Raw genomic sequence first — 15313 nt, 5'->3', positions numbered from 1 at the left:
TGGTGTGGAGTGGAAGGCCCTCACTGGCCAAAAAGCAGAAGCTTCAATGGAATGGCTGACGTGTGTATATATGGTCTATGTTTTCTGGATCATTTCAGAAACAGCAACTTTATACAGTGAGTATGTTTGTTTGCTCATGGAGGTTAAAAAAAGTTACAAGGTAGCAAATACCAAATACAAAAACTATTCACATGAGGATCACAATTAATCACAGGGTTCTGAGAAATACATGTACCCAACATTAAGGTCCAACCTTTAGTACTGCAGGAGAAAACTACCATTTAAAAGCATTACAAAAACCATCATAATCAAATGGCTTGCAAATGTATACGTCAACTTTTCAAGACATTAGAAATTAGAATTCAACTTGAATTTGAAATTTTATTATTATTTACAAAAACACACACACCCGTGTAAATATTTACAAATGGTTGAAGGCAAACCTGAAGCGAGTCTCCAAAAATGACACTAAAACACAGTTTTCATTTTCATCATGTCAGCAGTCGCCTCCACCACTATATTTTCAATGCGTTTGTGGTACTGCTCCAGCGTGGTAAGAAGTCGATCATAGATGGCCTATTTAATAAAGAAAATAAATAAATTAATAAATCATTAGTGTCCTTACATAGGCAGCAGCAAACTCACTATACTGACAAAAGTACTGGGACACCTGTAGTATTCATCATTTCTTCTGAAATTTAGGGTATTAAAAGGAGTTGATCCTGCTACTGTCTCAACTGTCCAAGGAAGAAAGCTCCTAAATTTCAAAAAAGCTTTGATTGCACTAGCAACAAGAGCGTTAGGGAGGTCAGGATGTTGGAGGAGATGATCACTAACCCACCTCATCCCTAATTCCCCAAAAGCTCTACCACCACCATCATTCCAGAGAACACAGTTCCTCCACTGCTCCACAGCTCAATTCTGGGGGGCTTTATACCCCTGTACTAGCTCACACCGGACATTAGGCAGCATGGTGCCAATAGGTTCATGATGTTTATCTGCTCCAGAGAGTCCTATTCTATTGCCAGTACTTCTCTACAGGGACTTGACAAGCTGTGTGTGTGTGTGTGTGTGTATACACATTTGCAACACACAGGAAGCATATTTTAAGATGTACTAATTAACATTTATACCTGGGCTTTTTCACTGTTCTGGTTGCAGGTATCTCGCAGCTTCTGCATCTTCTCTTTGAACTGCCTGGTTTCTGAGTTAATGTGTTTTATCCGCTCCACAATTTCCTCCCGTTTCTCATGGATTTTGTCATAATGCCTGGGCACAAACAAAATTTTAATAAACAGACCACACACAGCAGAACGGGTGAACGGTAGCCAACATCATGTGTTAATGCTGAACTGCTCTGCAAGCAGGCAGAAGAGACTCGGATGTTACAAGCAGATTTGCATCACTTCTTACCCAATGATACTTTGGACATGCTGGTCCTTGAGCTCCTTCTTTTTCTGACGGCGGATCTGCTGCTTGGACTCCTTGTCTAGTTTCATGGCCAGCGCTCTCTTCATCTGGCCTTCTTCATTGCTAAGGGCCTTCAGTTCCTTCTGCAGATTCTCAGAGAGAGCCACCAAGCTCTGGACCTGTCCACCAAAGAGAAGTTTAGTTAATGGATAATCACTGAATAAACTGTGTTTTTGAAATATGTGTGTCATATGATGCAGTTAACATAAGAATGATGATGATATTAATAAAATCTGTTGCTATATCAAAAGTCTGCCCCAAAGCCAGTAGGAATCACAAATAATGCTAATAAAACTGTGGCATTTCATCCAATTAGCCTGCAAATTCATACCACTGGCTTTGGTGTTTGCTTATGGTGTCAGCACCATATTCCACCCATTTCTCTATCTAGAGGAAGGCAATCCAGGCAATAAGCCCTTCTTTAACACAGACACTAAACAAGGTATGACCTAAGACTAGCTAGTAACTGCAACACTGCCAGTCTATTCTCCTGAGGATTTTGGTAGATATCCCTAATGGACCACTTTAAAGACACCTTTATTGGGGTCAGAGCGCCACTGCTTCTGCTCTATGAGAACAAAAAACTTCTGCTTAATGTAAGACAGGATGCGTGCACTACTTTACCTCCTCCTTCTGTTGGTTGGTCTTGCACATGCTTGCCTGCAGGTCATGCAGCTGTTTCAGTATGACCTGGATGTCTGCTTCACCCTGGCTGGCACACTGCACCTTGATCTGGAGGTCTACCAGCATCTCATCAGCCAGCTCCTAAACATACATGCATGAAAAAATATATACAATTTAAAATAATACCTTATTTTTCTTTCTCTAGTAATGACAGAGAACTGTCAGTTAAGTACTGCATGACACTCAAATGTGTGTGGGAATGATGTTGGGAAGGTGAAGTAAATTTCAAAGCTTTAAAAGTTTGGACTCCTCAAATCTTGACCCAACAATCAGCAGCCATTTGTTTTTCTAAGCAGCTGCTGAGCACTGCTCGAGAATAGAGCAGGATATGGCTCTGAAGGAGGAGTAAAGGGCCTTCAGGTTGACATTTCCTCAGGAAATGCTTGGAGGATTGATAGAAAGCCCAATTTTGAGGATTTGTGACCTAATTATTAACCACTCATAACCAAATATTAAAACAAATGTTTGTGGACACCCCTTCTAATGAAGGCTTTTAACTACTTTAAGTTGCATACACACAGCTTGTCTGGTCCCTGTAGAGATGTACTGCCAATGCATTAGATCAGATCAACATAAATTATTAGCACCATGCTGCCTAATGCCAGATATGGGCTGGAGGGGTATATAAGCCCACCCAGCATTCAGCTGTGGAAGAACTGTGTTCTCTGGAATTGATAGAAAGCCCAAAAATAAATAGATAAATAAATAATAAAAGAAAAGTATATCCTCTGGAGTGGTGATGGAGCTGGTCTCTACAAACAACAGGCCAAAAACACAGACAAAAGCAAAAGCCGTCTTATCTGATCAGGCACATTATCAGTATGAGATATTTATATTATATAAGCATTATTCAAAGCTTGTAAATGCTTATCGCTACTTATCTTCTTGCCATGTGGTCTAACACGTTTTATACCACTTTATAATATAACTACCCTTGTAAAAGGTTAACCAACAGCTTCATCATAAGATCATAAACAGCTTAGAAATCATTAGTAAGCAGTTATAGCACAGAGAAAAGGGACACAACAGCGGCCTGTTGCTTTCCAAACAGTGCCCCACATTCCTCCGTAGCTCAGATATTGCTGGTTCCCGATTGTCCCAAATCCTCACAGCAGTGCTCCTTCAAAATCTAGTAGAAAGCCTTCTTCCTCGGACAGTAGAAACGATTTCTCCAACAAATGCGGGTAAAAACTATATTTTTTTCAAAAATTAAAGAGCAGGTGTCCCAATACTTTAGTCCACATAGTGTACATTTTGTCTTTCCCTTATTTTATGGTTCTGATATTACTGAATATACTCCACTGGACCATAAGGCACAATTGCCAAACAGCAAATTTACCCAAACACGATCATCAGACACGTCACGATGCACCGACTGTAGTGATTTACCTTTGAATTCTTTATGTTCTTGATGTTCTCCTTCATCTTCTCCATTTCGTTCTTGACTTCTTCAGGGGATTCCACGATCTGTGATTTCAGCTTGCCGATCTCATCCTTCTGCGTGGCCACTTCTAGCTTCCTCTGGCTCTGTGAAAGAACACAGACAATTATAGATGGAGGTGCATGTTAATGGTAAATTCTGCTGGGACGTTGCAAAAGTGCTTTGCTGTAGTTCTGGGACGAGAACTGGGTCAGACCAACTCGTCACATCATTGTCTCAGGTACTTGCATACAGTCACGCTGCAAGCAAGGCAATGACTTTATCTACTGAACAGTTAAAACGCTACAGCTGATCTGTACATACCAGTTTCTGTGACCTTTCCGCAATTTCGGTTTTGCACTCTGCCACCTGTTCATTCAGGGCACTCTGTAAAGAGAAAAGACAGCGACCGTCAAGCTCTTCAGCGAGAGGCGGACCCTTAATGTGACCCTATAACCCCACGGTCATTCTCTGGTCAAGATGGGGAAATGCACTCACCACTTCCTGGGACTCCTGCATGGTGGCACTGTTTACTTCTTTGAGGGCAGCAGCCAGTTCCTTAGCTTCTGCTTGCTGCTCTGGTGGGATAATCCTGCAAGAGGAAGATCATCATCATCATCACCACCACCATTATCCGAACAACTGAAGCAAGCAAGGGAATAAACACATTAAAGCACACAATAACAGACAAATTTAATAGTCTTGATTTCTGATTGTTCCGATACCAATTATGGGGTGAGGATAAGTACATACATCAGTTTCTCGATCTTCTTCTCAGCTTCCTTAACTCCTTTATTGCATGCCTGAAGTTTATCCATATCTGCCCGCTGCGGTTACAAATAAGCACAAAACACAGCATTACAACCACTACACTGAGGCACACTCATCTACAGCTCTGGAAAAATTAAGGAGATCACCACAATTTTATCTTTTTAATACCCTTGATTTCGGAAGCAAATGAATGAGCAGGTGTCCCAATACTTTTTTTCCATATAACGTAAATCATATGCAATAAAAACAGACCTTGGATTCAGTTTGAGGCAAATGATTAATAATTAGCAAGGTTTATGCTTCCACTGCTTGTCAGCCACACTGGCCTCACAGCTTCTGTGCCAGACTAAAGACACAAACTCTGGACTCCACATAGGTCTTGGGTGATTGACATTAGAGGTGGGAGAGGGGGTGTTACATCTGAATTTCTGAATAACTGCTGCTTTCATTGTGGGGTGGGTTGTGCAGTGAATTAATTCTACAGCATTTCTGGCCTAATAGGAAGGCGTAGTCATGTTTACAGCAGACTTACAAAAGCTTGCTGATGCCCTGCTAATATTTCCAGCCGCTGTTTCCTGAAGTGGAGAAAGTTCTGGATGCCACTCAGAATGGTGATTGTGCGTTTTGGCTCTGTAATAATAATAATAATAATAATAATAATTAAAAAAACAAGATTAGAAAATTTGACATTACAGACAACAAAGAAGAACGTTACATTTAAGATCAAATTCAAGAATTCAGATCTATAACTGCTTGCTATTCTAAGCCGAGTTAAGCTTCTGAGATATAACGACAAGAGCATCATCATACTGTCCCAGGACTAGTGTTGCAAAGATATGAGATTTTAACAGAATCATAACTAGCTCAGAAATGTATAGTTTTATGGATAGGAATGGGCAATATAATTTGTTATTGTATTAGATCAATTTAGTAATCATGTTAAACAATAGGGCTGCAAGACATTGGAAAATTATGCAATATTATTCTTTCTGTAATATATACTGCAATATTAAATACAGGGATAACATTAATCCGTCTCTGGTAGACGTTTCAAGGAAAACAAGAAGAGTGTGACTTTTGCTTTTGTATCAAGCAGCAAAAACATTTGCAAAAACTGAACGACATCTATTTTACCATATCGCTCAGCCTCAACTCAGACAGGACATCATAATAGGATGTAATTACTGTTAGGATAGCAATGTCAATTTTAAAGCCCTTCACTCACTTGGGTTGAGCAGGTCGTTCAGTGAAAAGTCATACACGTGACACATTGGCAGAAACTGGCACCTGAAAGCAAGAACTTATCACTCATTTGAACAATGAAAAGACATGAAAGGTTGCCAAAACCGCTACAATGTTGTCATTAAAAACATTATTATTTTATCATTTGTATCTTCAGGGTAAAGATATAGACTGATGTGGTTTTTATTTCATCCAGGATTAATTACAGTTTAATATCAGTACCAAATGTAGAAGCAAGTTCAGAAAAAACTTTAAGAAATTGCAAAAATTATTTGCAATTTCTTTTCTGAACTTGCCAAGAATATTTAACAGTATTTTATAACAAAAGAAAAAAAAGAGCACTTACATGGACAAGTAGACGCTCATAATTGGTGTGGCATGTTCATATAAACTTGGGCACTGGATGTTTTCAGATAGAGGTGCCTGCCAAGAAAAAAAAAAGCCCCCAAAAATTTAAATACTGTCACCCGCCACAGATTTTACAGCTAGATAGTAGATTACAGATAGTAATCTACCTCCACATGTATGCACCAGCATCAGTGCTCAGAAATACACCACATATATAGTCGAATGGCTTGTTTCTGTTATACTCACCAGGTAATGGCATTCCGGCCTGAAACCGTACAGTAGATGTAATACTCTCATGTAGAGTCTCTGTATGACGTCTGCCTGCAAGTATTAGAATAATTAATATATAAATAAATAAAAGAAATGTGTGGGTCTCGGTAACAGCAATAAGTAAATGTTTTTTGGGGTAGACTGAAAGAAGGTGGCTGGTCGTCTCCAGCAGTCCAGCTCACCTTCGGGTTTGGAGTGAGATCACTTTTAGCGAAGTGTTTGGCTTCCTGGCCTGTCAAAACATCAGTGCGGAAAAACTGCACGATGGTGTCGACTTTGTATACCGGGAATGTGTTTTCCATCGTGGCTCCTACAAGAACCAACACAAACGATCCAAATGAGCGAACAGTTGTTTAACACTAACTGTATAGACAGATGGAGACAGATAGACAGACAACTTTATTAACCCCAGAGGGAAAGTCTGGTATTACAGCAGCAGCAGAGAAGTACAGTAAAAAGCAAACAGGAGAAAAGCAAAGAGCAAAGCAGCCTCCTATACCTGTACAAACACACAAAACCAGAAGGAAGATAAATATTATGCAGATGACAGTGCAGTGCAACACATGAATATGAGGTGGCAGCGCATATAGCTGTGAGTAGAGAGATGTAGTAATGTCCGGCTCTCTATATATAGTACTAGTATGAAACCAGCACTACATATAAAAAGAACACACATACATATACACATATATACACATACATATACACACATACATACATATATACATATATATATACATACATACATACACATACATATACATATATATACACACACACACACTCACATTTATTTTAAGTAGGAGGAACTCCATTTATGATATCAGCCTGTTTCTGCAAGGCGAGAAAATCTGGCATCTGCTTTCAGGGCAACTTTTAAAAACCTCGATTTAGCAAAAGCTAAAATTACTCATTTCTAACTTATTTTAACCCTTAATATCTGCTGTGCCTTTTCCATTGCACTTGTCTTAGGTTATTAAAATGAAAATGCTACATTTTAATAATATAATATTTTAACTAGAAATTTGAAACCTTTTTTCTTTTACTTGTTTTTAAAGAAACACAATTACTTTAGGTTAAAAACAGTGACATCACTGCCAGACAAATACAGGACCCTTGTCTCCTCAGGAAGCGGGCTGGCAAGATTACATCTGACCCCTCACATCCTGCACACCTCCTCTTCCAGACACTCCCCTCGGGTAGAAGACCGCGGCCCATCAGAACCAGCACAACACGCCATGCTAACAGCTTCTTCCCCAGAGCTGTTCTGCTCCTCAACCACAGTGAACACCTCCCACTGTAAACCTCAAAACTTACAGCTGAACTGTCCCAAACCGGACTGACCAGCTACCTGCACACCTGTACAGATGTTCTCGTTCTGTAAATATCAGCTCCTGATTACCTTTAGTACTTTTTACTTTCTTAATTCATCCCGTACCCTATTTATTGTTTAGTGTAATTTACCTGTGGTTTAAGACTGTAAATAATCTGTGTTTTTGTTACTTGTCATATGCATATATATATATATACACATTCATATATATATATATATATATATATATATATATATATATATATATATATGAGTATATATATATATATATATATATATATATATATATATATATATATATATGAGTATATAAAAATATATGAGTATATATATATATATATAAAAAAAAAAAAAATATATATATATATATATATATATATATATATATATATATATATATATATATATGAGTATATATATATATATATATATATATATATATATATATATAGTAGATTCTACCTGCTGCACACCCAGGTTCCCCAGTGCAGGGAACCAGGCCAGCTAACCTGCACCCCTCCCCTACAAACAGGGGACAGGAGTTAATCCTAAAACCGAGCTAGCTAATCCTAATCCCAATCCCAATCCTAATCCTAATCCCAATCTACTCCACCGCAGTAGATAGCCCTACACAGGGCCCACACCCAGGTTCAGAGACCAGGCGAGGGTTCAGGGTGTAGGCGCTGGACTGTGCTGCTGCTGTGTGGACAGCTTCAGCCAGGCGGTCAAAATCGACTCTAAAACACAGCTTTAGACCTCGGAAACGACTCAAAACCAACAAAACCAATTCACCATCTCTCTCAGAATTCCCCTCAGCCATGTTCCCAATCAGTTAAAGCGCAGTAACGCTGAAAACAGCCAGGCTGTAGCTGTAACAGGGCTCATTACCTGCCTCTCGCCGCTGTCGCCATCAACCGATTTAAACTTTAGGCGCCTCTGACGTCAGTTCCGCTAACCGCCCAGCGCGGCAGAGCGCACGCGCTGCCACCTAGCGACTTTTACACTAATATTATAAATAATTATATTGTATTTTTATTTATTTACCGTGCGATACGCGTAGTTTTATCTTTAAAAAACTTAAAAAAGCACAGTAACACATAGTTTGTTTTATTTGTTTATTTATTTATCGTAATGTTTGTATTTATTGTAGGAAATTAACCACTGCTATTTAAATTATTTTATAGTTGTTGTACAGATTCATTGTATTGATAAAACAATGAGGTTTGTAGTGTAATACGTTGTAATATGTATGTAATACATTTGTATTGATGTCTATCCTCTTTATTGTAGGATTGATATATTTATATATATATAGTCATATGGTAATGTTTGGTTCTCTCGAGGTGAAATGACACGTTTTATTTATTATTTATTTGCTAAGTGAAAAACATATATATTTTATTATTTTTACAAATATACAGTATTTATGTGGTTTGCTTACAACTGTTGCTTACAACTCCAAATGTCTTCAGGTTTGCGCTCAGATGAAGGATTCAGAGGTGTAAATTGATTTACAGTGACCACATTCTCGCTATGTGTGAATTTCACAGTATCTTCAGTGGTGAATCAGTCAGGCGGCGCTCTGGGACACCTAAGCAATGTTGAGCAAGTTGTTGTATTTTGTTTCCCACCCGTACCTGCACTGGTCCCGCCCTCCGTCGCTCCGATTGGCTAGTATCAGCCTACCTCCTGCGCTATGATTGGCTAATAGTTTATACTCATACGGAGAAAGACATAAAATCGATAAAAATCGACTTCACTATTTTAGCATGAGCAAATTAATACTGTCACTACTTTGAAATAATGCATTCCCCAATTAATTCAATATAAAAAACAGTAGTATAAAGAATAAAGAAAAATAAATAAAATAAATGTTGAAATTCTAATTCTAGTTGAACGGTACGAATTAAGTTCGCAAAATCTATAATTATATCGAATTTGGACTGTTCTGGTTGGAACTAGCTATTTAATGTGTAATAACTACAAATCTAACATGCCAACAAAAAAATGCAAAAATGTTTTTTCTAATTTAAATGAATTGAAAAGGGGAAATTTGCTAAAATAATAGCCCTTGCTTTTTAACTTCTTTAAAAGTTTATTTCCTTAAAAGTTTTTTTTTCCTTGTGTTTATGAGCTACTAACCAGCCATGAACAGACGCTAGCTGTCAGTGTGAGTAAAGGTATTAGAGAAGACCTAACTCTACAGTTATAGAAATATGCAGGTACTTACAATTAAAACATATATATATATATATATATTAGAGCATAATTTCGATGTATTTGCAAAATGTAATATATTGTAACTAAAAAAAATTAAACACTAAAATGACTTTCCTGCTCCATCGATCTCCTTCTGTTTATGAACTGTTAGCCAATCATGTCAAAGGAGGGCGGGGCTTGTGCTGATTACGGGTGGGAAAACCACGTTCCGGTCAGGCTATCTGTTCCGAGTGGACGGTTTTTTTTACAGGTGTCCACGTCGGTTTACTGCATCTCTGTCCTAATAATTGACGATCTCCTAAAGTGACAAAAGACAGACAGCCTCACTGACATAATGTCCTTGCTGGACTCGGACGACAGCTACGATTTCGTCTTTAAAATAGTCTTAGTCGGGGATGTCGGAGTGGGCAAAACCTGCGTGGTCCAGCGCTTTAAGACTGGCACGTTCATCGAGCGGCAGGGCAACACGATCGGAGTGGACTTCACCATGAAGACGATGGACATTCAGGGCAAGAGGGTGAAGGTGGGCTCCTTTGGCTCTGCTGAACGTCTGAGTTGTCATTTGGCAATCATTACGAGGCGCTGACAAATTAAAAGTCCTTCTAAAGCTCATGAAGTTTCCCTTTATTCGAATTATCCGTTCCACCTTAAAAAGTCCTATAGTTCCGCTCTGGCCTCCGGCGCCCGTTCGCATGCTGCAGCTGCAGCTTTTAAGGTGGAACGGGAAGTTCGAATAACAAGCCAACTTATTGATTTAATGGCCCTCTTTTTGAGCTGTTATCAACCAAACCGGCTTGAAAAGACAGCAACTGGCTGGCTGTTGTGTTAAACCTTTAAAAAGAGCCTTGTTTACAGCCTGAGGGGGTTGTTGACGTGCTGAGTCGAGTTGGCACGACAGGTTCAATGGACAAGTTATGCAACCACGTCAGGTTTATCCTCCATATATGATGGCCACATAAGCACACAGGAAAAATACTGAAAAACTCAGGGCCTGAAGGAAAGGTATGTATATTTATACCAGTATGCAGCCATGCAGAACAATTAGGAAACTTAAACATATTTAAATATGTGGACATTTCACCTTATTATGAACAATAATGAGATATAGCTGCAATATAACTAAACCCTAGGAGAGCATTTCATCTTCAGGTTGATTTCTGGAGCTGACACCTCCTTATATCTCATGTTCTGAGATTATAATAGAAATGAAGGTGATGTTAACATGTAATATGGATGTAATTCAAGGTTCAAGCTGGAAATCAGGCCTTTAATGTCATGCATTTTAGTGTCGCCATTCCAATTTCATTTCTGCTTCACTTTACAAAAAATTCATGCCCTCATAAAAAGTGGGTCCTTATGGAGCGGAGTAAGGTCTTACTCAGCCTGAAGGACGAAGCAGTGTAACGTTTCTCATTAAAAGCGATTAAGTGACTAATTAAACCCACAGCCTGAGCACTGGAGCGCTGGAGCGGTTTACTGTGGTGTGTCCACTAGTTTTGGGCCCTGTGGACGTTGGGGACGCAGCAGGCCATGTGCCCTCCAAGCCCACCAAGCTCTAACGGATGACTCAGCGAAATGTCAGCACTTTTATTTTGTCGGTATAGTTCAGACCTCACGCTGGGTGCTGGGTGATGCTGCGCTCCATTGAATTAAACATCGCAAATGAATCCGATGATGTTTGAAGTTGAAAGCATTAATAAAGCTCTGTGCTCCGTTGTTCTTCAATAGTTGCAGATTTGGGACACTGCAGGGCAGGAGAGGTTTCGGACCATCACCCAGAGCTACTACCGCAGCACCAACGGCGCCATTATCACCTATGACATCACCAAGAAATCCACCTTCATGTCGGTGCCTAAATGGATGGAGGACGTCAAGAAGTACGGTGGCACGAACATAGTCCCCCTTTTAATAGGTCAGTACACAAACATGACCCTATTGGCACCATGCTGCCTAATGCCAGGTGGGGGCTAGTAGACGGGTATAAAGCCCCCCAGCTTTGAGGAGCTGTGGAGTAGTGGAAGAACTGTGTTCTCTGGAATGACGGTGGTGGAGCTCCATCCAGTACTTTTGGGAGGAGGTGGGTGAGGATGAGGATCATCGAACGTCCCGACCTCACAAACAAATTCTTGACGCTGAGTGCAATCAAATCCTCACATCAGTGCTCCTTTAAAATCTAGTAGAAGTTCTTCCCTGGACAGTAGAAACAGTTACTCCAACAAAAGCAGGATCAACTTAAAAAAATAGCATTGATTTTTGAAGAAACTGTGAATGAGCAGGTGTCTCAATACTTTTGGCCATATGTATAAAATGCAGAACCCTATATATTTTATGTTGGGGGACCCCATAAACCATCCTTTACAGAGAACACACCTCTACTTAATGTATTACTGTATATTTGCTTAATTTAACATATTCAAAAAAAATAAAACATGAATACTAATAAAAATTAATTAATCGATTAATTAATTAAGTGAATGAATTATGGCTTATTTAATATGCTGTGTTTTATTTTGAAAAGTTTTTAAATTTAGCAAATAAATAGAAACTAGAGCAGAATTCAGTGCCCTATGTGAAAATCTGCCACCACCTCACACTACCACCACCATGCTTAACAGCTGGAATTGTCGTACTGTTGTCCAGCTTACATAACTGGCTTGGTTTGACAGCAGAGAGCACTGATGTAGTATCTTTGGTCATTTGAGGGTACACAATTTATTTCAAATATAAAATAAATAAATAAATAATAATAAAGAACGTGGATAATGTTGAATTGCCTGTATGTTGATTTAAGCTCCAGTGTGTTCTGTTGTCCAGGTAATAAGACGGATCTGACTGACCTGCGTGAAGTTCCCTTCGAGGATGCTCAGACGATGGCTCACCAGTTAGACTTTATTAGTGTCATCGAAACGTCCGCCAAAGACTCAAGCAACGTGGACGAGGCGTTTAACAAGATGGCAGCCGAGCTGATCCTGAGACATGGCGGGCCCATGTTCAACGACAACGTGACGGACAGCTTTAAACTCAACAGCAAAGACGTGGCTAGTGAGGGCTGGGGGTGTGGGTGTTGACGGGTGGCCGGTGTGGGTTCAGGCTGCGTCGTTGCGTTGTTGCGTTGTTGCTCGTCTTAACAATGTTCACCACCAGTTACCTGTGGTGTGAACTGTTGTTGCTCAGATCTGCGTTTGATATCATTTGATCAAATGAGTTTTTCAGGGACCAGTAGATTGGCCATCAGGCCTTGAAGTGGCTGCGGCAGATGATTGGTTCAGAGTGAACAGATGGATTGTGGTTTTGGTTTGCTTTTATGGTTCACAGAGTCACCAGGTTAGATGAGAACCTGCCTGAACATCTCATCAGCTCGTAGTGAACAGGATGAGAACTAAGCTAGCTTCATTCACTTGCCATAGTCATAATCTTCTCCAGTTGAAATCAGCTCATTCTGCTTGCTGATTTAGTCAGAAATGGGTGAAATAGGTGACATTGTGTAAAAGTGTTCTCCCACACCAGTGTTTACTCCAGGTGACACACTTGCAGCAGACGTTATGTAGTAATACTGTAATGTAATATTGTTGTAATTGTGAGCCTGTAGCTGAGGGACACTTACTTACTTATTGAACTTTGTGTTGTTGCAGCAACACAACAGCATTAAGAGACACTTTAGTAGAAACTCCAGCAAGTATCTGGTGTCTTTGTGCTGAATAGCTTTTAACACTGTAGCATTTCAAATCATTGGTGTGTTATTAGACTAAACATGTATTAGTTTATGTTAATAAGTTTATACAAGAAGTTTTTATATTGTTTAAAAACGACCAATGCCATTTAGATTCTGTAGTGTTCAATATCATGATGATTGCATTTATAGAAATTAAATTAGAATCAAATATTTGAAGTCCTAACTCAAGTTTTTGCTAGTAAACACGACATGTACTTATCATTTTGACTAGTCATATGTTACCATTGATTTACATGGAATTTCACTCTCTCTTATCTCTTATCTAATACAAGATACCCAGTTTCAGATATGTACAACCACTGTTTTATTCATTTTTACTAGTAAAAAGTCCAGGTCCACATATCTGTAAATGAATTCAGACTAGTACAAATGCTAAATAAAATGTGCAAATATGTCTTTAAGTAGTTTTAATGTGAATTTAAGGTATGTGCAGTTTTAGATCTTTATAATATAATTTTAGATATCTAGAATTCGAGTTTTGTAATACGAAAAATATTAAATAATTGATATATTTTTATGTCAATATATATTAAGTTGTATATATAAAATTAAGTTGTATCAGAGTTATGATTTCTACTAAAAAAAATGATATATCTAACTAAAATTTTTACTAGTATTTTTACTACTATAGGTTAGAGAGAAGTTTATGTAACTCAGTGGTAACATATGACTGATATGTCGTGCTGTTTCTACTAGTAAAAATTGCATTACATCTTGAATTTGAGTTTTTTACTTGTAAAAGTTACAGTGGGGAATGGAAACAGCATTACCATTCCTACTTACTGACTGTTTACATCTTCATATCTTAATTAATGCAGAAATAAAAAAAAGCTAAACTAGATTTGTACCTTTTACTGCCACAATGGAGTTGTCTTGTAGTCCTGAATGTATACACGCAAGAATGTTGATGTGTAATAAGTCTGATATTAAAATGTCAGACCTTTAAAAAAAAAAAAAAAAACATTTCCAACCATATTTTCCTATATTTCAGCCTCACGGCTGTCGTGTTTTTTAATGAGCTTATATTTTGTTCAAATGCAGGTTCTGTTTAGTTCAGTAGTTGAAATAATAATAACCTCAGTGCAGTGGTTCATTGTTGGTTCAGCTGCATTAGCCAGTTAAAATGTCTTTGCATCTCAAGCCAATTGTAGCCACATTTTTACTGTTTATATCAACAACTATTTAATTTTAGATGAAGGTTAGGAGTTTTTGTTTTGTTAGATTTTGGTAATGTTTTTTTTCTCACTAAATTGTAGTACTTTTTAAGTTTTTAGTAGTTAGTTATTAATTTATACTCAGTATATAAAGGAAAGTATATGAAACATTTGCAGGCCACTTTTACAGTTCTTTTTTTTTTTTTAAATAACATTTATGGAATTTTCTACTTTGCTGATTTGTACTAAAGTACATTGGAGGATTCAGACGGTGTATGGGACGTGGAGTGAAGTTTTTATTTACTTGAAAGTGAATTGTAAAGGAATCTTCCTGAGCGGATGCATTGAGTGCCTTCTATTACAGTTTTCAGACTGTTAGAATTACCAATTTGTAGCATTTTTCTAGAAACAGGAGCTTTTGGTAAAAATGGAAATATGAATTTTATCTTTACACATTTTATCAATCAATGATAAAGTTGTTTTTCTGATGAGGTTTTTAATCTGTGTATGCAGCATAATTTAAGTCTGAATGATCTGTTCATATTGAATAAATTGTCGCTTTGTTATTTTAAGAATAAAACATTTTGGGAGCATGAATTCCGAGTTTTGATCAATGAAATTGTCAGCATAACAAGGATATCATGGGCCCCAGAGCAAAAAAAAATATT

At 38.2% G+C, this 15313-nt stretch overlaps 2 protein-coding genes across 2 annotated transcripts; one reads left to right on the top strand and one right to left on the bottom strand.

Moving 5' to 3' along the window:
• Nucleotides 1-408: 408 nt before the first annotated feature.
• On the bottom strand, nucleotides 409-8448 carry nuf2 (UF2 component of NDC80 kinetochore complex). Its single transcript, XM_072666190.1, has 14 exons — nucleotides 8427-8448; nucleotides 6388-6515; nucleotides 6182-6256; nucleotides 5934-6010; nucleotides 5571-5632; nucleotides 4878-4975; nucleotides 4328-4401; nucleotides 4073-4166; nucleotides 3899-3961; nucleotides 3544-3681; nucleotides 2095-2235; nucleotides 1414-1589; nucleotides 1134-1269; nucleotides 409-576 (listed from the first exon to the last, which is right to left on the bottom strand). The coding sequence occupies exons 2-14, from the start codon at nucleotides 6505-6507 to the stop codon at nucleotides 469-471; spliced, it is 1362 nt and encodes a 453-aa protein (XP_072522291.1). The 5' UTR covers nucleotides 6508-6515; nucleotides 8427-8448; the 3' UTR covers nucleotides 409-468.
• Nucleotides 8449-9980: 1532 nt separating this feature from the next.
• Nucleotides 9981-15232, top strand: rab43 (RAB43, member RAS oncogene family). The gene is made up of 3 exons (XM_072665666.1): nucleotides 9981-10281; nucleotides 11487-11670; nucleotides 12573-15232. Exons 1-3 carry the CDS (start codon nucleotides 10093-10095, stop codon nucleotides 12824-12826), a joined length of 627 nt encoding a protein of 208 aa, XP_072521767.1. The 5' UTR covers nucleotides 9981-10092; the 3' UTR covers nucleotides 12827-15232.
• The last annotated feature ends 81 nt before the right edge of the window (nucleotides 15233-15313 follow it).

This window comes from Salminus brasiliensis, chromosome 21 (assembly GCF_030463535.1).
Source record: "Salminus brasiliensis chromosome 21, fSalBra1.hap2, whole genome shotgun sequence".
Taxonomy (NCBI): Eukaryota; Metazoa; Chordata; class Actinopteri; order Characiformes; family Bryconidae; genus Salminus; species Salminus brasiliensis.
This window is presented reverse-complemented; position numbering and strand designations above follow the sequence as displayed.

What these genes read in the sequence shown, in the direction of transcription:
- nuf2 (XM_072666190.1), bottom strand. Translation starts at nt 6,507, where the DNA reads ATGGAAAACACATTCCCGGTATACAAAGTCGACACCATCGTGCAGTTT. An exon ending in GAACGACCTGCTCAACCCAA is followed by an intron (nt 4,976 to 5,570) that starts GTGAGTGAAGGG and finishes TTATTATTACAG; the next exon opens with AGCCAAAACGCACAATCACC. An exon ending in TGCAGGAGTCCCAGGAAGTG is followed by an intron (nt 3,962 to 4,072) that starts GTGAGTGCATTT and finishes TTCTCTTTACAG; the next exon opens with AGTGCCCTGAATGAACAGGT.
- rab43 (XM_072665666.1), top strand. Translation starts at nt 10,093, where the DNA reads ATGTCCTTGCTGGACTCGGACGACAGCTACGATTTCGTCTTTAAAATA. An exon ending in TTCAGGGCAAGAGGGTGAAG is followed by an intron (nt 10,282 to 11,486) that starts GTGGGCTCCTTT and finishes GTTCTTCAATAG; the next exon opens with TTGCAGATTTGGGACACTGC. An exon ending in CATAGTCCCCCTTTTAATAG is followed by an intron (nt 11,671 to 12,572) that starts GTCAGTACACAA and finishes TCTGTTGTCCAG; the next exon opens with GTAATAAGACGGATCTGACT.